Source organism: Erinaceus europaeus, chromosome X, assembly GCF_950295315.1.
Source record: "Erinaceus europaeus chromosome X, mEriEur2.1, whole genome shotgun sequence".
Classification (NCBI taxonomy): domain Eukaryota; kingdom Metazoa; phylum Chordata; class Mammalia; order Eulipotyphla; family Erinaceidae; genus Erinaceus; species Erinaceus europaeus.
The window spans coordinates 74,876,906-74,899,650 of NC_080185.1; the positions used below are offsets into that span (position 1 = coordinate 74,876,906).

Genomic DNA, 22,745 nt, shown 5'->3' on the forward strand with positions numbered 1-22,745 from the left:
AGAGTACTGCTCAACTCTGGTTTATGGTGGTGCGGGGGATTGAACCTGGGACTTTGGAGCCTCAGGCATGAATCTGTTTGCATAACCATTATGCTATCTACCCACTCAAGAATATGACTTTTTAAAATTTCTTTATAAGAATGTGATTTTTATCTTGTTACAGGGGAGAAACGAAAAGTCAGCGTGGGCTCCACTGTGCAGATTCCACTGACCAATTCTGCCCACCCAAGGGCCTGGGATCCTTATCAGCACAATTGTCTTTGCAATCAAAACCGAGGGAATGTAAATGTCTGACTTCTCCCACAGGGAGGGGCTATCAAGCTTTAAAGCACAAGCCTCAGGCCAGTTTGATTTTGCATTTCCTAATTTCGAACTCCAATTTAGCTTTGTTGGAGAAAAAGGGGTGTAAAGTTGCAAAAAAAAAAGTTTGATAATTTGATTACAGCTTTAACTTTCAAGGACTACATCTTTCAGTGTTTGAATTCAAATGATACTTACTGCCACACGGGCAAGCAGGAAATATTTGGGGTACATGCTGTGAAGGAGGTCTCCAGAGGCCACTAAAATGACTAAGTATATAGCAGACAAACTATTCCATTCCCGAGGATCTGAAAGGTAAGGACACAGGAGTTGGCGATTGCACGGTTTGAACTGGTTGGAACAACAGGAGGATACAGTCAGTCAGATGGCGAGACACCTCCCCCAAGGCCTCCTAATCTCCGCACCTAAGCGCAGGCGCAGGCGCGGGACCCCCCCCCTTGTGGGCGGGGCTAATGTGCAGGCGCCGGACGTCGGCGCCGCGGATTGGCCCGCAGCGAGGCCGACGGTTAGTTCGGCTTCACCTCCGGATGCGCAGTGCACATGCGCAGGGCAGGAGCCAGCGAAATTCAATTTCTGCCGGCCTACACTTGGAGCCCAAGCTGGGTGTCATGGAGGCGTCCCGAGGGTTTACCGAATCCCAGGCTTTAAAGCCAGAGCAGGCTGCCCAATACTTGAGGTATGTCTGGGCCATGGGGCTGGTCTCCTTTGCTGACGCTGGCTGAGTGGCGGGGAGCCCTCGGGTCTCCCCAGCAGACTGAAGTTCTGAGGACGAGCTATTTAGGAGACGCGCGGCCATGTTCCAGCTTGGGAATCTGCTGATTTCTCAAGCATGGGGAATCCCCATGCCAGCCTTGGGGGCACATATCTCTGGTATGAACCTCCTTAAGATTAAAAAAAAAAAAAATCAGTTGCTCTAGCCTTTTTTTTTAATTTCTTTCCAACCCACTACGCCCCAGGCCTAAAGGATGCTGATGAGTAAAAAAGCACTTCCCACTCCTCAAAGTGCTTACCATTTAGTAATAGGTAAACCAATAATCACTGGCATATTTGATAAGTCCTGTAAGAGGTATAATGTGCACGGCCTATTAAGTACCATAAAGAAGGAAATAGCTAACTACAAACTTTTGTAAGCCAAAGGAAAGCTTCACAAAAGGAGGGGGTATCTGAGCTATGAGCTGGAAGATGAATAAGCATTAAACAAATGCTCTGCCTTTCTCTCTCATCCCTCCCCTTTTCTGTTTTTTTTTTTTAACTTGTTTTTTGTTTTGCTTTTACCAGAGCACTACTCAGCTCTGGTTTATGGTGGTGCAGGGGATTGAACCTGGAACTTGGGAGCCTTAGGCATGAGAGTCTTTTTGGCTAACCATTATGCGTACCCCTGTCCTATGCTTCTTTTCCTGTGCATCACCTCTGTGTCTCCTACCTCTTCTGTTAGCCACTCTTCCTTTCTAGCAGTCATCCCACACTCACAGACTCCCATCCATAAGTACATCTGTTCACCTTGTCATCCGCTTTCTCACACTGATGTACATTTTCTATGTTATCTACAGTTTGCTCCTTTTAAAAAAATTTCTTTATTGGATTAATGGTCTTCCTTTCTTCCTTCTTTCTTTCCTTCTTTCCTTCCTTTCTCTCTGTCTCTCGGGCTTTACTGCTCCAGCCTCACTTTAGTGAGTTGGGGACTGTGATCAAATCTGGGGCACACACATGATTTACTCCTGCCATCCTTCTTCCCTTCCTTTCTCTCTCTCTGCCACCATGCTTTTTGTTGTTTTTTAAATTATATTTATTTTCCCTTTTGTTGCCCTTGTTTTTTTTAATTGTTGTTGTAGTTATTGTTGTTATTGATGTCGTCATTGCTACATAGGACAGAGAGAAATGGAGAGAGGAGGGGAAGATAGAGGGAGAGAAAGACACCTTCACCGCTTGTGAAGCGACTCCCCTGCAGGTGGGGAATGGGACTTGAACTGCAATCCTTATGCCAATCCTTTTGCTTTGCACCTCCTGCGTTTAACCCGCTGTGCTACCGCCCAACTCCACCCCCCTTTTTTATTAAAAGATGGCTAGGGGAGGGGACGGGGAAGATAGCATAATAGTTATGTAGAAAGACTTAAAAAACCTGAAGCTTCAAAGTCCCAGGTTCATTTCTCCATACCATCATACACTAGAGCCGAGTAGTGCTCACCACAACATTATTTAACCACTCAAACCTTAGTCATTGCATGGTTCTCCCATGTGGTGGCTAGGGGTCGTCTCAGGTTGTGTGTGGTCTTCTCAGATGGTGTGTGCTCTTCTCAGTGTGTGCGCTGTGGATGAGCTGTCTTTCCTCTTCTGTCATCTTTCCCATTCTGTACCTGTCATTCTCCTTTATCTTTATCTTTCACAATGTATGTCATCTTTCTTTAAAAAAATTTTTTTTCATTATCTTTGTTGGATAGAGACAGTCAGAAACCAAGAGGAGGAGAGAGAAGGAGAGACCCCATGGGGCACTTAACCCTGGCTAAGTACACACTTAATGCACAAGGACCCAAGTTCAAGCCCCTGGTCCACCTGCAGGGGGAAAGGTTCATGAGTGGTGAAGCAGGGCTGCAGGTATTTTTCTCCCTTTCTGTCTCCCTCTACCCTCTCAATTTCTGGCTGTCTCTATCCAGTAATAAATAAATAAATAAATACACCTGCAGCACTGCTTCACCACTCTTGAAGCTTTCCTCTGCAGGTGGGGACCAGGGGCTAGAACCCTGGTCCTTGAACATTGTTACATGTGAGCTCACCAGGTACACCACCCACCTGCCCCCTCCCCACCCTTTTTTAAGATATAGAGGGGCAGAGAGATAAAGAGTGAAAGAGACCTGGGGAGGGCTAGATAGCATAATGGTTATGCAAAGAGACTCTCCTGCCTGAGGCTCGGAAGTCCCAGGTTCATTTCTCCTGCCACCATAAGCCAGAGCTGAGTTGTGCTCTGGTAAAAAAAAAAGTGGTGGGGACCTGGCACAGCAGATTGACCTCTCAAGCGTGAGATCCTGAGTTTGGTGTGTGTGTGTCCCCTCCCCCCAGCAGCACTTGTGCCAGAGTCATGTCTGGTTCTTTCTTGCCTCCTATATTTCTCATAAATAAATAAATAAATAAAAGAAAGGAAGAAAGAAAGAAAAAAAACAGTGAAAGAGAGCACAGCACTAAAGCTTCCTTCAGTGTGGTGGGGACCCATCTCAAACCTTGGTCATGCACATGGCAAGGCAGCACACTCTCCTAGGGAGCTATTTTGCCAGTTTTTACCATGCACTTTTTTTTAAAAAAAAGATTTATTTGGGTAGATACAGAGAGAAATCAAGAGGGGAGGGGAAGATAAAGAGGGAGAGAATCAGACACCAGCAGCCCTGCTTCACCACTTGTGAAGCTTCCCCCCTGCAGGTGGGGCCCAGAGGCTTGAACCCGGGTCCTTGTGCATTATAGCATGGGCAGTCAACCAGGTGTGCCACCACCTGGCCCCATCACCCACTTTTGATCTCTGTCATCTGTTCTCTTTCTGAAGATTTTATTTACTTATTCATGAAGAATGATAGAGAGAGAGAGAAAGAACCAGATATCACTCTGGTACATGTGCTGCCAGGGATTGAACTCGGGACCTCATGCTTTAGAGTCCAGTGCTGTATTCACTGTGCCACCTCCTGGACCACTCCATTCTCTTTCTGTTGCCCACTCTGCCACCCAGAGACTTTATCTGTTTCCAGACTCACTTTCTCTATGTATACTATATCACTAGGTCCAGTGAGGTGATAGGAACCCTCGAGTACCAGGGATTTTTAAAAAAATATTTACTTATTTCCTTTTTGTTGTCCTTGTTTTTATTGTTGTAGTTATTATTGTTATTGATGTCGTCATCTTTGAATAGGACAGAGAAATGGAGAGAGGAGGGGAAGACAGAGAGGGAGGGGGAGAGAAAAAAATAGACACCTGCAGACCTGCTTCATTGCCTGTGAAGTGACTCCCCTATAGGTGGGGAGCCGGGGGCTCGAACCGGGATCCTTATGCTGGTCCTTGCTCTTCACGTCAACTGTACTTAACCCACTGCGCTACCTACTGACTCCCTGAGTACCAGGGATTTTAATGTCAATAAGTCTTAAACTGATAAATGTGTGACTGTGAGATAGTTGGAAACTCTTTAGTGCTTTAGGATTAAAGGAGGGTGCCCACGGAAGGACAGACTTAGAAGGAACTTACCAGGGCACTGGGTGGTGGCGTACCTTGGTTGAATGCATGTTATAATGTGCAAGGCCCTGGGTTCAAGTCCCCTACCAATCCCCACATGTGGCTGGCTGTAAGCTTTATGAGTGGTGAAGCAGTGCTGCAGGTGTCTCTGTGTCTCTCTTCCTCTCTATCCCTCCTCCTTCTTAATTTCTGGCTATCTCTATCCAATAAATAAATATCATTAAAAATATTTATTTATTTATTTTTCCTCCAGGATTATCACTGGGGCTCGGTGCCTGCACTACGAATCCACTGCTCCCGGTGGCCACTTTTACCAATTTGTTTGCCTTGTTGTTGTCATTATTGTTATTGTTGCCATTGATGTTGTTGTTGGACATGATAGAGAAATGGAGAGAGGAGGGGAAGACAGAGAGGGGGAGAGAAAGATAGACACCTGCAGACCTGCCTCACCGCCTGTGAGCGATCCCCCCTGCAGGTGGGGAGCCGTGGCCTCAAACTGGGATCCTTACTCGGGTCCTTGCACTTTGCTCTAAGTTCACTTAACCCACTGTGCTATCCCCTGACCCCCCTCCCTCAAAGTTTTTAAAAAGAAGGACCTTATCATAGACTATCAACAACTTATAGCACAGGTATGTGGGGGTGGGGGTGGGGGTGGGGTGGGGTGGGGGAGTCGGGGGGGTGGGGCAGGGTACTGTGCTCTTCAGAGCCAGTCAGTTTCCATATGGAGAGGGCTGCAGACTAGGTGGCAGCTTCAGGGTCATTGAGTGACCATGTATTGTGGGTGTGTGACTGTGGGCCACTCCACTGACAAACTGTGTAGCAGCAGCCCACTTTCTTACTGTGGTCACCGTAAAGGAGGGGTGCTTAAAGGAGTCTGGCCAGTCTCACAGAACAGGTATTTAATGATGAATTGGAAACATAAAGGCACTGAATGATGTCTGGAAGAGTTACCTACTCTTGTTTATTTCTGCCAACACCCTCTGTTATATTATTTTAATTAATTAATTATTATTTTTTATTGCCAGAGCACTACTCAGCTCTGGTGGTGGGAACTGTGTGGCGTGTACCCCTCTTATCCTATGCTTTTGTCAGTGTTTCCTTTTTATAAATAAAAAAATTAAAATTTTTATTTATAAAATGTAAATATTGACAAGACCATAGGATAAGAGGGGCACAAGTCCACATAATTCCCATCACCAGAACTCTGTATCCCATCCCCTCCTCTGATAGCTTTCCTATTCTTTATCCTTCTGGGAGTATGGACCCAGGGTCATTATGGGGTGCAGAAGGTGGAAGGTCTGGCACTGTAATTGCTTCTCTGCTGAACATGGGCGTTGGCAGGTTGATCCATACTCCCAGCCTGCCTCTCTCTTTCCCAAGTGGGGCAGGGCTCTGGGCAAGCAGAGCTCCAGGACACATTGGTAGGGTTGCCTGCCCATGGAAGTCCAGTTGGCATCATGGTAGCATCTGGAACCTGGTGGGTGAAAAAGAGTTAACATATAAAGTCATATAAATTGTTGATTAATCATGAACCTACAGGCTGGAATATTGCAGATGAAGATTTGGGGTCTCCATTTTGGAAATAGCTGGTAGGTCTATTTTAGGTATATTCAAAAGGGCCCATGACTATTAGTTTTTGCCCGAGCCTAACATCTCATTTGCAGGTGGACCCAAGTTATTGTCTGGAGAGATGATGTCATGGCAGGAAAGAGGGCTAGAAAGCTGGATCAGGGAAGAGAGTAGCTCCCAAATATGGGAAAAGTGTATAAATATATTTGACTGTAAACCCCATTGATTTGATCTGGTGCCCATATTCAGCATAGAAGCCTATGTAACCTCTACATCCCTGTGGTCATTGCATTCTGTGGTCATCAGTAAGAGCATTCTGAGTTGCACCAATTTCGGGACCCATCTTCAGGTGGTGGATAGAGTATGTTACCAATCCTCCTTTGGAGGATGGAACATTCTCTATCATTGTTGATCCAAGTTGAGGGCAAGGTCCTATGGGGGTTCCCAAAGGCATCCATTATGTTGTTCCTGATGGAGATGACCAGTGATAATAGAGAGAGGGATTTGCTTGAGGTCTGGGCCCATCATGTCTGTGTGGGAATCCCAGGACTCCCGGACTAGGGCCCCAGCTAATGGGGTGGCCTGATAGTGACTAAAGAGTCACCATCAAAGTATGCCAGTCTCTTGTCCTTATTCAGCTTTTGCAGTTCTTTGATAAGGTTAGCTTTGGGTGACTGAGGAAAGTATAATAGGAAGTAGGTGAGGAGGATATCTAAGTCTAAGTAGAAACTCTTTCATTAGGTACTTTAAGGTGTCTTTAGCTCTTTCTACTTGCTTGCTTCATTTATTGACTCACTGTAAACTATTGTGCACTTTTGCTTTCAGGTACGTATTATTATTATTATTGCCTCCAGGGTTATTGCTGGGGCTCAGTGCCTGCACCATTAATCCACTGCTCCTGGAGGCCATTTTCCCCCTTTTTGTTGCCCTTGTAGCTTTGTTGTGGTTATTATTGTTATTGTTGATTTCATTGTTGGATAGGACAGAGAAATGGAGAGAGGAGGGGAAGACAAGGGGGGAGAGAAAGACACCTACAGACCTGCTTCACCACCTGTGAAGCGACTCCCCTACAGGTGGGGAGCCGGGGGCTCGAACCGCAGTCCTTAAGCTGGTCCTTGCGGTTTGTGCCATATGCATTTAACCCACTGCGCTACCGCCCGGCCCCTTCAGGTACGTATTTTGCCCTAATTTATGCATACATATGTACATTTGCCCCTATCTCATGGTACCTAGTCTATATCTAGGTTTTTTTTTTTTTTTTTTTTTAACACCAGAGTACTGCTCAACTCTGGCTTATGGTAGTGTGGGGGATTGAACCTGGGACTTGAGAGCCTCAGGCATGAAAATCTCTTTGCATAACCATTTTGCTATACCTCCACCCTATATCTAGGTTTTGAGGCTTAGTTAGGAAGTAGACCATCCAAAATGGAATTGAGGAGTCCTATGAGAAAAGAAAGGTCTCACCCTAGTAATGATGCTGAATGAAAGGTTAGCATTTCAAGCCTGACGGCTCTGGACACAGTCTGAAGTGAAGCATGCTGAGGTTGTACTTCTTCTAGCGTTTGCCCTTCTTCCGTAGCCAGTCAACAGCGTCAGGTTGACTCATTGCGTTGATTATGTTGTGATCAGCAGATGCAGTATCAGTTGGTATGAATTGAGAGAAGCATGCTGGAAAGTGAGCCCCACCCTAGAGGTTCCAGGACTGGGGGAAATTTGGGCTTTATAGAGGAAGCGGGAGGTTCCTGCTGTGTTAGGGTTTAAGAAGGCAATAGTTATTGCTATAATCAAATTATTTGCAATTGGGTTAACTTTGAAAATTCCATTGTTAGGATTTGCTGTATCATACATGACCTCACCAGAATTTGTCCTTTTTAAATTTTTTTTAATTATCTTTATTTATTGGATAGAGATAGCCAGAAATCGAGAGGGAAGGGAGTAATAGAGAGACAAAGAGACACCTGCAGTACTGCTTCACCACTTGCAAAGCTTTTCCCCTGTAGCTGGGGACCTGGGGTTTGAACCCGGGACCATGTGCATTGTAATAGGTGAACTCAACCAGGTGTGCCACCACCTAGCCCCAAGAATTTTTCCTTTGATATTATTAATATATATCTGTATTTTTGACCTTTTTAATATTTATTTATTCCCTTTGGTTGCCCTTGTTTTATTGTTGTAGTTATTGTTGATGTCGTTGTTGTTGGATAGGACAGAGAGAAATGGAGAGGGGGAGAGAAAGACAGACATCTGAAGACCTGCTTCACCGCTTGTGAAGTGACTACACTGCATGTGGGGATCCGGGGGCTCCAACTGGGATCCTTATACTGGTCCTTGCACTTCATGCCATGTCCTCTTAACCCGCTACACTACCACCTGACTTTCTGTATATCTGTATTTGATAAAGTAACGCCACCAGTTGCTACTGCTCACCTCATCTAAGCTTTTAGGAGAGTCAACATATCAAAGACTCAGCCAATGAGCTGTGCATTAAAGTTTTTGAGACAGACATTCAGATCCTGTATTCTGCCACTGATCCATCTCCCTGACCTTCCACCTTCTGCACCCCATAATGACCCTGGGTCCATACTCTCAGAGGGATAAAGAATAGGAAACCTATCTGGAGGGGATGGGATACGGAGTTCTGGTGGTGGAAACTGTGTGGAGCTGTACCCTACTTATCCTATGGCTTTTTTTTTAGTGTTTCCTTTTTATAAATAAATTAAAAAAAAAAAGGCTTTCATGCCTGCAGCTTAAGTTCCCAGGATTTAATCAGCTGTATTGGGGGCTGGGCGATGGCGCAGCGGGTTAAGTGCACATGGCATAAAGCGCAAGGACCAGAGTAAGGATCGGGGTTTGAGCCCCGGCTCCCCACCTGCAGGGGGGGTCGCTTCACAGGCAGTGAAGCAGGTCTGCAGGTGTCTGTCTTTTTCTCTTCTTCTCGGTCTTCCCCTGTTCTCTCAATGTCTTTCTGTCCTATCCAACAACAGCAGCTATAACAAAAATAACCACAAGGACAACAATAATGGGAAAAATAGCTTCCAGGAGCAGTAGATTTGTAGTGCTGGCACCAAGCCCCAGTGATAACCCTGTAGTAAAAATAAAATCACCTGTATCACCACAAATAATTAAGAGATCATTAGTGCTCTAATAATAAAGAGATAATTAGTGCTCTAATTAAAAAAATAAAATTATTCGTTGTTAAAAAAAAGTTTGGGGGAGTCGGGATGTAGCGCAGTGGGTTAAGCACATGTGGCACAAAGCGCAAGGACCAGTATAAGGATCCTGGTTCGAGCTCTTGGTTCCCCACCTGCAGGGGAGTCACTTCACAAGTGGTGAAGCAGGTCTGCAGGTGTCCATTTTTCTCTGCCCCTCTCTGTCTTCCCCTCCTCTCTCCATTTCTCTCTGTCCTATCCAACAACGAAGATAGACAACAATAATAACTACAACAATAAAACAAGGGCAATGAAAAGGGTGTAAATAAATAAAATAAAGTTTGAGACTATCAATTATCCCCTCATATTAATTAGTGATTTATATGACTTCAAGTTAATAGGAGTGTACATAAACACCATTCCCACCACCAAAAGACTGTGTCCCATCCCCCCCCCCCCCCAGTAAAGCTGAGTATCCACCCTCACCTTCCACCCAGAGATTTTTCACTTTGGTGCCCTACTCCAAACTCAGTCAGATCCTGCTCTGAGTTTCCCTCTCTGTTCTTCTTTCTCAACTTCTGTTGAGTGGGATCATCCCACTCATAATAAAAGGTAATAAAAGATAATAACATTTTTATTATCTTTATTGGGATAGAGACAGTCAGAAATCGAGAGGGCAGGGGAAGTTAGAGAGGGAGGGAGAAAGCTAGACAGCTGCAGCCCTGCCTCAACACTTGCAAAGCTTTCCCCTTGCAGGTGGGGACCAGTGGTTCGAACCTGGGTCCTTGCACATTGTAATATGTGCACTCAACCAGGTGCACCACCATCTGGCCCCCTAATTCAATTTTTTTTTATTAGTGGTTTAGTAATGACCGACAAGATTGTTGGATAAGAGGGGTACAATTCCACACAATTCCCATCACCAGAGTTCCATATCCCCTCCCCTCCATTGGAAGAGTCTCTATTCTTTATCCCTCTGGAAGTATGGGCCAAAGATCTTTATGGGGTACAGAAGATGGGAGGTCTGGCTTCTGTAGTTGCTTCTCTGCTGTACACGGGTGTTGACAGCTCAGTCTATACCTCCCAGCCTGCTTTTGTCTTTCTCTAGTGGATCAGGGCTCTGCGGAGGTGGGGTTCCAGGACTCATTGTTGAGGTTGACTGCCCAGGGAAGTCAGGTTGGCATTATGGTAGCATCTGCAACTTGGTGGCTGAATAATTCAGTTTCTATACGGGTGATTGCCTTGTTTTAGTTATTTCCTTTTAAGTTAACATGGCAGGTGTTATGATTCTAGAAATGCATTCACCTTGTCCAAGTTGTACAATTTTATTCCAATAGAGATGTTTATAATCAGGGGTAGATAGCATAATGGTTATGTAGACTCTCATGCCTGAGGCTCCAAAGTCCCAGGTTCCATCTCCTGTGCCACCATAAGCCAGAGCTGAGCAGTACTTCGGTTAAAAAAAAGAGAGAGATGCTTATAATATTCACATATGATTCTTAAGTTCTGTTTTGATTTCTTCAGTTGCCCAGGTGTTATTTAGAAGTGTAATTTTTGTGTCTCCATAGTTTGGGTTTATTTCTGTGTTTCTTTTTTTGTGGTTGATTTCTTTCTTTCTTTCTTTCTTTCTTTCTTTCTTTCTTTCTTTCTTTCTTTCTCTCTCTCTCTCTCTCTCTTTCTTTCTTTCTTTCTTTCTTTTTAAATATTTTATTTATGTATGAGAAAGATAGGTGGAGAGAGAAAGAACCAGACATCACTCTGGCACATATGCTGCTGGGGGTCAAACTCAAGACCTCATGCTTGAGAGTCCAAAGCGTTATCACTGCGCCATCTCCTGGACCACGATTTCTTTTTAAAAAAATATTATTTATTCCTTTTTGTTGCCCTTGTTATTTTATTGTTATAGTAATTGTTGTTTTTATTGATGTCGTTGTTGGATAGGACAGAGAGAAGTGGAGAGAGGAGGGGAAGACAAAGGGGGAGAGAAAGACATCTGCAGACCTGCTTCACTGCCTGTGAAGTGACTCCCCTGCAGGTGGGGAGCCAGGGCTCGAACCGGGATCCTTATGCCAGCCCTTGCTCTTTGTACCACCTGCGTTTAACCCGCTGCGCTACCACCCGACTCCCTGTGGTTGATTTCTAACCTCACTGCCTCATGGTCAGAAAGGATACTTATGTTTTTTCTATTTTATTTGTTTACTTATTACCGGATAGAGACAGGGAAGACTTATGAGGGGAAGGGGATATAGAGAGGGAGAGAGACAGAGAGACACCTGCAGCCCTGCTTCACCATTTGTGAAGCTTTTCCCCTTGCAGGTGAGGACCAGGGGCTTGAACCTGGGTCCTTGTGCACTGTAACGTGTGTGTTCAATCAGGTGTACTAGAGAGGATACTTATTTATGATTTCAATATTCACATGTTTATTAGGGCTATCTTTGTGTCCCAACACATGGTCAATCCTTGAGAATGTTCCATGTACACTTGAAAAGTAAGTATATTCCTTTTTTGGCAGAGCGGTGGTGGATGAATTGTTTTGAAAATATCTGTTAGATTCATCTATGACTTCATTTAAGGCCTCTATTTTCTCGTTGATTTCTTTGTCCTGATGATCTGTCTCTTGCTGTGAGTGGTGTGTTGAGGTCTTCTACTAATATTGTGTTGCTGTCAATGTTTCCTTTATTTTACTAATTTTTTTTAGAATTTATTTATTCATGAGAGATAGGAGGAGAGAAAGAACCAGACATCACTCTGGTACATTTGTTGCTGGGGATCGAACTCAGGACCTCATGGTTGAGAATCTAGTGCTTTATCCGCTACGCCACCTCCTGGATCACTATTTTACTAATTTTATGTATTTGGGTGCCCACCTATTGGGATCATGTGTACTGATGATGGTTATGTTTTCCTATTGGCTTGACCCTCTGACCAAAATATGTATGTAGTGTCCATGTCTGTCTCTTTTGACCTTCTTTGCCTGAAAGTCTATTTTATCTGATAATAGAATAGCTGTCCCTGCCTTTTGTTTGCATTCTCTGCTTGGAATACATTGTTGTAGCAGGTCACCTGGAATTTGTCTTTTGGATGTGGGTTTCCCGGAGACACAGAATAGATGGGTCTTGCTATTTAAGCCATTCACATTTAGGGTGACTATTGATCAATGTGATTTGCTTGTAGCAATTCTGGTTTTTGTTTTGAGGTTGTTTTATGCTCTAGTTGCTTGTTATGTGATGTGGCTAGTTTTCTATACTGGTGTTTCCTACTGTGTGTATGTTTCCTATTTGTGCTATCTTTTGTTTTGTGGTTATCATGAGTATTGTGTCTAATGTACAATATCTACAACAGAGAAGTGCTTAAACCTTTCCTCTCCCACAGCTTTAAATTCAGGGTGGTCTTCTAGTATTGATTGTCTCCTCCACCAGATTGAATCTACTTCGTAGGCCTCTTCAGTTTGAACTCATTCAAAGTGTCCTTCATGCCTTGGAGTTCTGTTTGGAGGTTTTTTTTCTCTGCTTTGTAGTGCTTTGGTAAAATGATGTCTGAGTTCTTGAATTCATTTCATAATGAATTTTCTGGACTCCATTTGCCATTTTCTCCAAATCTGTGTCTTTCTGATCATTTGGAGTTTCTGTCATTGCTTTCAGTGTATTTCTTAGTTTCTGCATTTGATGTGGCTTTTGTTCTTGTGCCAGCAGGAGGTGCTATGGTTAAGGTGTTGGATTTCCCTCTTGGTGGGGGGAGGAGAGATATTAATCTTGTGTCACTGGGCCAGTTTATTGTCTTTGATGTCAATGTAGGGCCTCCCTGCTGTTCCAGCCAGGAGTGGGGGCTAGGGTGGGAGGTGGGTAACAGCCTTGGAGAATATCTTTCTCTTTAGTGTTCAAAAACAACAACAACAACAAAAAAACAGCATTTATTTCCCTAGCCATGTGTCAATGCCTGTGTAGCCCACACAAGATTAGTTCCCAATCAGGTTTATGCCATAAATCCTGGTGGTCCTTGTGGGCAGTTCAATATCTTGAAGACCCTGGGTTCACAGTTCAAGGCCACCAAAATTCCCTGCCTTCTTTCTTCGGACCATGTGTATTCTTGAGAGCCTCTCGACTGAGCATACCTGCCTGTACCCACTTGTGGGTACTTAAGAAGTCAACAGTTGTAGGGCAGTGGTAGATAGCTTAATGGTTATGTAATGACACTGTCATGTCTGAGTCTCCAAAGTCCCAGGTTCAGGCCCCAGCTCCACCATAAAACAGACCTGAGCAGTGCTCGGGTTAAAAAAAAAAAAGTCAACAGGGTGGGGGTAGATAGCATAATGGTTATGCAAACGGACTGACATGCCTGAAGCTTTGAAGTCCCAGGTTCAATCCCCTGTACCACCTTAAGCCAGAACTGATCAGTGCTCTGGTGTAAAAAAAAAGTCAACAGTTGTAAGTTTGTGAGAATAATTTTATTTTAGGTGATTTTTATTTATTTGTTTTAAATATTTTATTTACTTACTTTAATGAAAGTGATACATAGAGAAAGGTATACAGAGATAGACCAGAACACTGCTCAGCTCTTGTTTATGGTGATGCTGGGGGTTGAACCTGGGACCTTAGTGCCTCAGGCACAAGTCTTTTTGCATAACCATTGTTCTATCACCCCAGCCTACTGAATTTTTTTTCCAGAACACTGTTCAGCTCTCTGTTTTTTTAAAATTTTTTAATTTTAATTTATTTATTGGGGAATTAATGTTTTACATTCAACAGTTAGTACATGCATACCATTTCTAAGTTTTCCATATAACAATACACCCCCCACTAGGACCTCTGTCATCCTTCTTGGACCTGTATTCTCCCTCCCACCCACCCCAGAGTCTTTTACTTTGGTTTCTTCTTCTAGCGTTTGCTCTTCTTCCGTAGCCAGTCAACAGCATCAGGTTGAGCCTGATGTAAAGTTTCGAGACCTCCTTTGAATCTGGCAGTCATTGACTATGTGGGTCATAGTCTGTCTGTAGCCGCAGGGGCAATACAGCTCTCTGGTTTATGGTGGTGTGGGAGATTGAACCTGGGCCTTCAGAGTCTTGGGCATGAGAGTCTGTTTGCATAACCATTATGCTATCTACCCCCATCCACCTAGTGATTTTTTAAAAATTTATTTCTTTATTGGGGAATTAATGTTTTACATTCAACAGTAAATACAATAGTTTGTACATTCATAACATTCCCCAGATTCCCATTTAACAATACAACCCCCACTATGTCATTTATCATCCTTCATGGACCTGTATTCTCCCCACCCACCCACCCCAGAGTCTTTTACTTTGGTGCAATACGCCAAGACCTAGTGATTTTTTAAAAGCAGTTGTTGCTTTAACTCAGTCCTGCAGAATGTGACATTGTCTCAGCCGCTAATCCCTTGTCATGCCCCAGAAGATGGCTGGGATTTTTTTTTCTAGCCAGCTGTGGGAGCCTGAGCCGGATCAGAAGGTTTTAATTCAAGCCAGATTTTTTTCCCTTTAAACACTAGTGGGTCCTTGTGGGCCCTTCAACGTCTTGTTGCCTCTGAGTTTACCCCCTTCTCTCTTGATTTCTGGCTGTCTATCCAATAAATAAAGATAACAATAATTTCTTTTTTATAACAGAGCACTGTTCAGCTCTTGTTTATGGTGGTGTGGGGGATTGAACCTGGGACTTCAAAGCCTTAGACATAAGAGTGTTTTTGCATAGCCATTATGCTATCTACCTTCCGCCCAATAATAAAAAAAATTAAAAAGGTTAAAATAACCCATGTCCACCAACAAATGGATAGATAAACTCCAGTTGTGGTGCTTACACGCAGTGGAATATTTTTCTGACTTTATTATATTCTGTAAATATTTTACTTATTGACTAATGAGATAGATAGAGAGAAAGAACCAGACATCAGGGGACTGGGTGGTGTCGTACCTGGTTAAGCACTCACATTAGAGTGCACAAGGACCCAGGTTCAAGTCCCCGGTTCCCACCTATAGGGGGAAGTTTCACAAGTGGTGAAGCAGGATTGCAGGTGTCTCTCTGTCTCTCTCCCTCTCTATCTCCATCCCCCTCGATTTCTGGCTGTCTCTATCCAATAAATAAAGATAATACAAAAAAAATTTTTTTAAAAGGAACCAGATATCACTCTGGTACATGTGCTGCTGGGGATTGAACTCATGACCTCATGCTTGAGATTTATCTAATATGATTTATCTAATATGCTCCCTCTTATTTTTAAAGATTTATTCAATTTTCTTTGTTCCCCCTTTCCTCTCTTTTAAAATTTTAAATATTTTTATTTACTAATTATTGGATAGAAACAGAAATTGAGAGGGGAGGAGAGATAGGGAGGGAAAGAGAAATCTGCAGTTCTGCTTCACCACTTCTGAAGCTTTCTCCCTGCAGGTGGGGACCAGGGGCTTCAAGCTGGGTTTCTGTACATTGTAAAGTACGCTTAGCCAGATGTGCTACCGCCTGCCTGCCTGCCTTTCTTTCTTTCTTTCTCTCTTCCTTTCTTTATTCATCTCCCTTATTTTCTTTCTTTTTACTTTTTTAATATTTATTTATTTATTCCCTTTTGTTGCCCTTGTTTAATTGTTATAGTTATTCTTGTCGTCGTTGTTGGATAGAACAGAAAGAAATCGAGAGGGGAGGGGAAGACAGGAGGAGAGAAAGATAGCCACTGCCTGTGACTCGGACCCCCTGCAGGTGGGGAGCTGGGGCTCCAACCAGGATCCTTATGCAGGTCCTTGCACTTTGCACCACGTGCAGTTAGTCCGCTGTGCTACCGCCTGACTCCCTCTTTTTACTTTCTTGTTTTTTTTAATATTTATTTATTCCCTTTTTGTTGCCCTTGTTGTAGTTATTATTGTTGTTGATGTCGTTGTTGGATAGGACAGAGAGAAATGGAGAGAGGAAGGGAAGACAGAGAAGGGGAGAGAAAGACACCTGCAGACTTGCTTCACCGCTTGTGAAGCAACTCCCCTGCAGGTGGGGAACTGGGGGCTCGAACCAGGTTTCTTATACCGGTCCTTGCGCTTTGCACCATGTGCGCTTAACCCGATGCGCTACCACCCGAATCCCTGCAGTTCTTTTTTTTAATGTATTTTTTAAAGTCTTTATTTATAAAATGGAAACACTGACAAGGCCATAGGATAAGAGGGGTACAGTTCCACACAAGTCCTGCCACCAGAACTCCATATCCTATTCCCTCCCCTGATAGCTTTCCTGTTCTTTATTTTTTTAATTTATTCATTCATATTTTTCCTTTTGTTCCCTTGTTGTTTATCGTCATTGCTGCTGTTATTGCTGTCGCTGTTGTTGGATAGGACAGAGATAAATGGAGAGAGGAGGGGAAGACAGAAAGGGAGAGAAAGACACCTGCAGACCTGCTTCACTGCTTGTGAAGCGACTCCCCTGCAGGTGGGGAGCGGGAGGCTGGAACCTGGATCCTTACTCTGGTCTTTGCGCTTTGCGCCACCTGTGTTTAACCCGCTGCGCTACCGCCCGACTCCCTGACATCCACAGTTCGGCTATTTTCATCTAAGCCATTCTTCCATGGGGCCGGGAGGGACTTATCTGATAGATATTTATATCTTCAGGGATGTCAGCTTTCATTGGCATCTTTTGTCCAAATTTTTACCATCCTGAATCGATTATAGTAAAAATCCAAGAGCAGTATGAATTCTGAAATTAGCTCTAACTTGTTCTTAGACTGAATGTTCAATCTTTCTAATCTTCAAATGTATCTATCTTTTTTTTTTTTTTTTAACTTTTCTAATAGATATGTGAAAGAAGCCAAAGAAGCAACGAAGAATGGAGATCTGGAAGAAGCACTCCAACTTTTCAATTTGGCAAAGGACATTTTTCCCAATGAAAAGGTGATGAGCAGAATTCAAAAAATACAGGAAGCCTTGGAGGAGTTAGCAGAAAATGGAGATGATGAATTCACAGATGTGTGCAGCTCTGGCCTGCTGCTTTATCGAGAACTGCACAACCAGTTATTTGAGCACCAGAAGGAAGGTGTAGCTTTTCTCTACAGTTTATATAAGGATGGGAAAAAAGGTGGTATTTTGGCAGATGATATGGGATTAGGGAAGACTGTTCAAATCATCGCTTTCCTTTCTGGTATGTTTGATGCTTCATTTGTGAATCACGTGCTACTGATCGTGCCAACTAATCTGATTAGCACATGGATAAAAGAATTTGCTAAGTGGACTCCAGGAATGAGAGTCAAAACTTTTCATGGTTCTAACAAGGATGAACGTGCTAGAAACCTCAGTCGGGTTCAGCAAAGGAACGGTGTCATTATCACTACATACCAAATGGTAATCAATAATTGGCAGCAGCTGTCAAGCTTGAATGGCCAAAAGTTTGTGTGGGACTATGTCATCCTTGATGAAGCACATAAAGTAAAAACATCATCTACTAAGTCAGCCATGTGTGCTCGTGCAGTACCTGCCAGTAATCGTATCCTCCTCACAGGAACTCCAATCCAGAATAATTTGCAAGAACTGTGGTCCCTATTTGATTTTGCTTGTCAAGGGTCCCTGCTAGGAACATTAAAAACTTTTAAAATAGAGTATGAAAATCCTATTACTAGAGCAAGAGAAAAAGATGCTACCCCAGGTGAAAAAGCCCTGGGATTTAAAATATCTGAAAACTTAATGGCAATCATAAAACCCTATTTTCTCAGGAGGACTAAAGAAGAGGTACAAAAGGAAAAGCCAAGCAACCAAGAGGCCATCTTCAGTGAAAAGAATCCAGATGTCAGTGTCTCTTGTGAAATGCCTTCCCTTTCCAGGAAAAATGATTTAATTGTTTGGATACGTCTTGTGCCCTTACAAAAAGAATTATACAGGAAATTTGTGTGTCTAGATCATATCAAGGAGTTGTTAATGGAGACTCGTTCACCTTTGGCTGAACTAGGTGTCTTAAAAAAACTGTGCGATCACCCTAGACTGCTATCTGCACGGGCTTCTTCTTTGCTCAATATAGGGGCTGTCAAATTCTCTGTTCAAGATGAAAATGAAGAAGATTCCTCAGATGGAGGCCATATTAATCATATAACCGATGATACATTGATGGAAGAATCTGGAAAAATGATATTTCTAATGGACCTGCTTAAGAGACTTCGAGATGAAGGGCATCAAACACTGGTGTTTTCCCAATCAAGACAAATCCTAAACATCATTGAACGACTCTTAAAGAATAGGCACTTTAAGATATTACGCATTGATGGAACAGTTACTCATCTTATAGAGAGAGAAAAAAGAATTGACTTATTCCAGAAGAATAAAGATTATTCTGTTTTTCTACTTACCACTCAAGTAGGAGGTGTTGGCTTAACATTAACTGCAGCAACTAGAGTGGTCATTTATGACCCTAGCTGGAATCCTGCAACAGATGCTCAAGCTGTGGATAGAGTTTACCGAATTGGACAAAAAGAAAATGTTGTCGTTTATAGGTTGATCACTTGTGGGACTGTAGAAGAAAAAATATATAGGAGGCAAGTTTTCAAGGACTCGTTAATAAGACAAGCTACAGGTAACAAGAAGAACCCTTTTCGATATTTTAGTAAACAAGAACTAAGAGAACTTTTTGTTATTGGGGATTTTCAGAACTCTGCAACCCAGCTGCAGCTTCAGTCTTTACATGCTGCTCAAAGGAGATCTGATAAGAAATTGGATGAACATATTGCCTTCTTACACTCTCTAGGGATAGCTGGGATCTCAGACCATGATTTGATGTACACATGTGATATGTCCGTTAAAGAAGAGCTTAATGTGATAGAAGAATCTGACTACATTCAACAAAGGGTTCAGAAAGCTCAATTTCTTGTTGAATTCGAGTCTCAAAATACAGAACTAATGGAAAGACAAAGAACGGGAAGTGAGGGGACTTGGCTGAGAGAGCCTGTATTTCCTTCTCAAACAAATAAACCCTCTCAACTAAATAATCCAAAGCCTTGGCCTTTACCTCGTGGGGCCACTTATGATTTTCAGGAAGAAGAAATTAGTTCTCAAATGGCAAGTGTAGTCATTGATGATGATCTACCCCGAGAGAGCGAGAACCATGATCTCTCTAGTGAAAAGATGAATGAGAGCGTCCTGCAAGATGGTACTCAAGATGGTACTGACTCTGTAGCTACTTTACCCAAGGGGTGTAGAAGTATAGAAAAAGTTTGTGTGACCTCTTTTTTGGGAGTGACAGAAAGTTTCACAACTGAAAGTGAGGCTTTGCAAAATAAGTCATTAAGAGAAAGGTCTGTGCAGGAGGCACTGGAAGAGAACCCTCTGGGAAGGTTTAATTCTTTACTTAGCAAATCAGTCAGATCTGAGCCAAATCCAGGTCTGATAAAGAATGATGAGATTTTACATCACTGTGGTTCCTGGTCCATTAATCCTGTAACAAAGGAAAACCAAAATACAGAATTAAACGCATTTGTTATAGAAATATCTGATGATGACTCATCAGCATCCCACAGTGAACTGCAGGACACTCAAGCAAACAAGGCCAAGCTGGAAGAGGAACCATTAGCATCTTCACAGTATGTGTGTGATTTCAACCTTTTATTGGAAGACTCTGCAGACAATAGACAAAAATTTTCCAGTCAGTCTTTGGAACATGTTAAACAGGAAAATAGCCTGTGTGACTCCACATCTAATTCCAGAGCAAATTTTGTGCATAGCAATACATATCTCAGTTTAGATCTCTCTGAGAAAGAAGACAATGAGTCAGAAGCGCTAGTTAATTTGAAAGTCAGAAGAAAAGCCAGAAGGATTGCTTCAGATGATGAAGATGATACTTGTAAAAGTTCTCCGAGCATGAATACTTTCAGTGCATCTCCCTTTCAGTATTCCTCTGTGAAACAATTTGATGCTTCAACACCCCAAAACAACATCAGTTCACCTGGAAGGTTCTTTTCACATAAACTACCTGATAGTTTCAATAGATCTCTAAACTCTAGAAGATCATTGGCTTCTAGGAGGTCTCTTGCTAATGTGGTTTTAGATCATGTGGAGGATATGGAGGAAAGACTTGACAACTGTGAAGCAGAGGTTGTTGAAGATTATCTGGAGGATGAAGGAGCAGAGGAAAGCAGTGGTGAAGCCTCAGAGTGTATGGCAAAGAATCCTTCTGGAGAAATGCTGTCTACAGAAAATAGGCCCAGCTGGTTAACTATACCTAAGCCTGGTGCTCCAGCCCAGGAGACTTCTGATGACCCTGAGTCTGGTTCTCCAGCTCAAGAGACTTCTCATGAGTCTGGCGGTCTAACTCAAGAGATTTCTGAGGACCTTGAACCAGATGTTCCAGCTCAAGAGACTGCTGATGACCCTAAGCCTGATGCTTCTTCAGCTCAAGAGACTTCTGATGAGTCTAATGTTGTAGCTCAAAAGACTTTTGATGATGCTGAGTCTGGTGTTCCAGCTCAAGAGACTTCTGATGACCCTGAACCTGATGCTTCGGCTCAAGAGACTTCTAATGAGTCCGATATTGTAGCTCAAAAGACTTTTGATGACTCTGAGTCTGGTGCTCCAGCTCAAGAGACTTCCTTTGAGTCCGATGTTGTAGCTCAAAAGACTATTGATGACCCTGAGTCTGGTGCTCCAGCTCAAGAGACTTCAGATGACCCTGAACCTGATGCTTTGGCTCAAGAGACTTCTGATGAGTCTGATGTTGTAGCTCAAAAGTCTTCTGATAATCCTGAGCCTGCTGCTGTAGCTCAAAAGATCTCTCCTGATGATCCCAAGCCTTTGTTCGGTGAACAGGTAGTTGATTCTCCTCAAGAAAAGGCAGCAGAGACAGTGAATGACTATGAACTTCTTGTAACGCGGGGGAAAGAACTGAAAGAGTGTGGGAATGTACAGGAGGCCTTAAACTGCTTAGTTAAAGCACTTGACATAAAAAGTTCAGATCCTGAAGTTATGCTCATGACTTTAAATTTGTATAAACAGCTTAATAAAACTTGAGAATATGGCCTGATTATTGTATTTTAAAGCAAAACTAAGTAGGAGATAAGTTGTATCCATAGTGTGATTCTTTGGGAGTACTTAGAATTCAGACTTAAGGAGAGAAAGCAAGTTTTTGTTCTTAAGTTGGTTGTCAGTCCTGCCTTTACTTCATGATTCCCTCCTGTGTATGTATGCTCTGAGCACTAGGTTAGTATTTCCTTACTTGAATATTCTTGTTCTTTTAAACATATTGTATAAACTTAATGCAACCTTGATTTTAGAAATAGTTTTGTAAAGTTATTCTGGTAATATCTTTTGAAAATGGTCACTTCCCTATGTCAAGGTATAATTAAAAACATCAAAGTCACTTTTTCCAAGTGTTTTCTTTTTTATATTTTATTTATTTTCCTTTTCGTTGCCCTTGTTTTTATCGTTGTTATGGTTATGGATGTTGTTATTGCCGGATAGGACAGAGAGAAATGAAGAGAGAAGGGGAAGACAGAAGGAGAAAGATAGACATCTGCAGACCTGTTTTCACCACTTGTGAAATGACCCCCCTGCAGGTGGGCAGTCAGGGGCTCGAACCAGGATCCTTGGACTTTGTGCCATGTGCATTTAACCCACTGCACTACCGTCCCCCCTTTCTTTTTTTACCTCTTTTTTTTTAAGCGCTGCACAGCTCAGCTGTGGTCTATGGTGGTGCAGCGGATTGGCCCTGGGCCTTCGGAGCCTCAGGCATGAGAGTCTCTTTGAATAACCATTATGCTATCTCCCCCCACCCTCTCTTCACTTTTCTTTAAAAAGTATGTATTATTTATGAGAAACAAAGAGAACCAGAGTATCACTCTGGTACATGTGATGCTGGAATTCAAACCTGGGGCCTGAGTCCATCGCTGTAGCCCAGGCCTCACTATTCACTTTTTTTTTTTGCCTCCAGGGTTTTTGCTGGGGCTCAGTGCCTGCACCATTAATCCACTGCTCCTGGAGGCCATTTTACCCCCTTTTGTGGCCCTTATTGTAGCCTTGTTGTGGTTATTGTTATTGTTGATGTTGTTTGTTGTTGGATCGGGCAGAGAGAAGTGGAGAGAGGAGGGGAAGACAGAGGGGGAGAGAAAGACAGACACCTGCAGACCTGCTTCACCGCCTGTGAAGCGACTCCCCTGCAGGTGGGGAGCCAGGGGCTCGAACCGGGATCTTTATGCAGGTCCTTGCGCCTTGCACCATGTGCACCCACTGTGCTACTACCCTACCCCCACTATTCACTTTCTTTCATTAGATGATAGGACAACTGCATATATGAAACTCTTGTTTTGGCAGAAGTTTATGTGTACCCACCCCTAAAATCTGATCATTAACATGCCCATGGCTCACTGCAGAGGAAGGGTGGGATAAAGTGCCTTGGAATTACTTTGTTGACCACTTAACCTTTCTGTTCTTGCAACTAACTGACGACATGTTAGTACATTGTGCTGTTAACCCACTGCTTTGTGGCCTGGCCCTATGTTAGCACATTGTATCTTTGGGTTGAAGACTGAAAAAGTTTTTCACCATGT

General features: G+C 43.1%; 1 protein-coding gene across 1 annotated transcript; it reads left to right on the plus strand.

Moving 5' to 3' along the window:
- Window positions 1–852: 852 nt before the first annotated feature.
- On the plus strand, window positions 853–21,559 carry ERCC6L (ERCC excision repair 6 like, spindle assembly checkpoint helicase). The gene is made up of 2 exons (XM_060183286.1): window positions 853–997; window positions 17,022–21,559. Exons 1-2 carry the CDS (start codon window positions 930–932, stop codon window positions 21,208–21,210), a joined length of 4,257 nt encoding a protein of 1,418 aa, XP_060039269.1. The 5' UTR covers window positions 853–929; the 3' UTR covers window positions 21,211–21,559.
- Window positions 21,560–22,745: the final 1,186 nt, after the last annotated feature.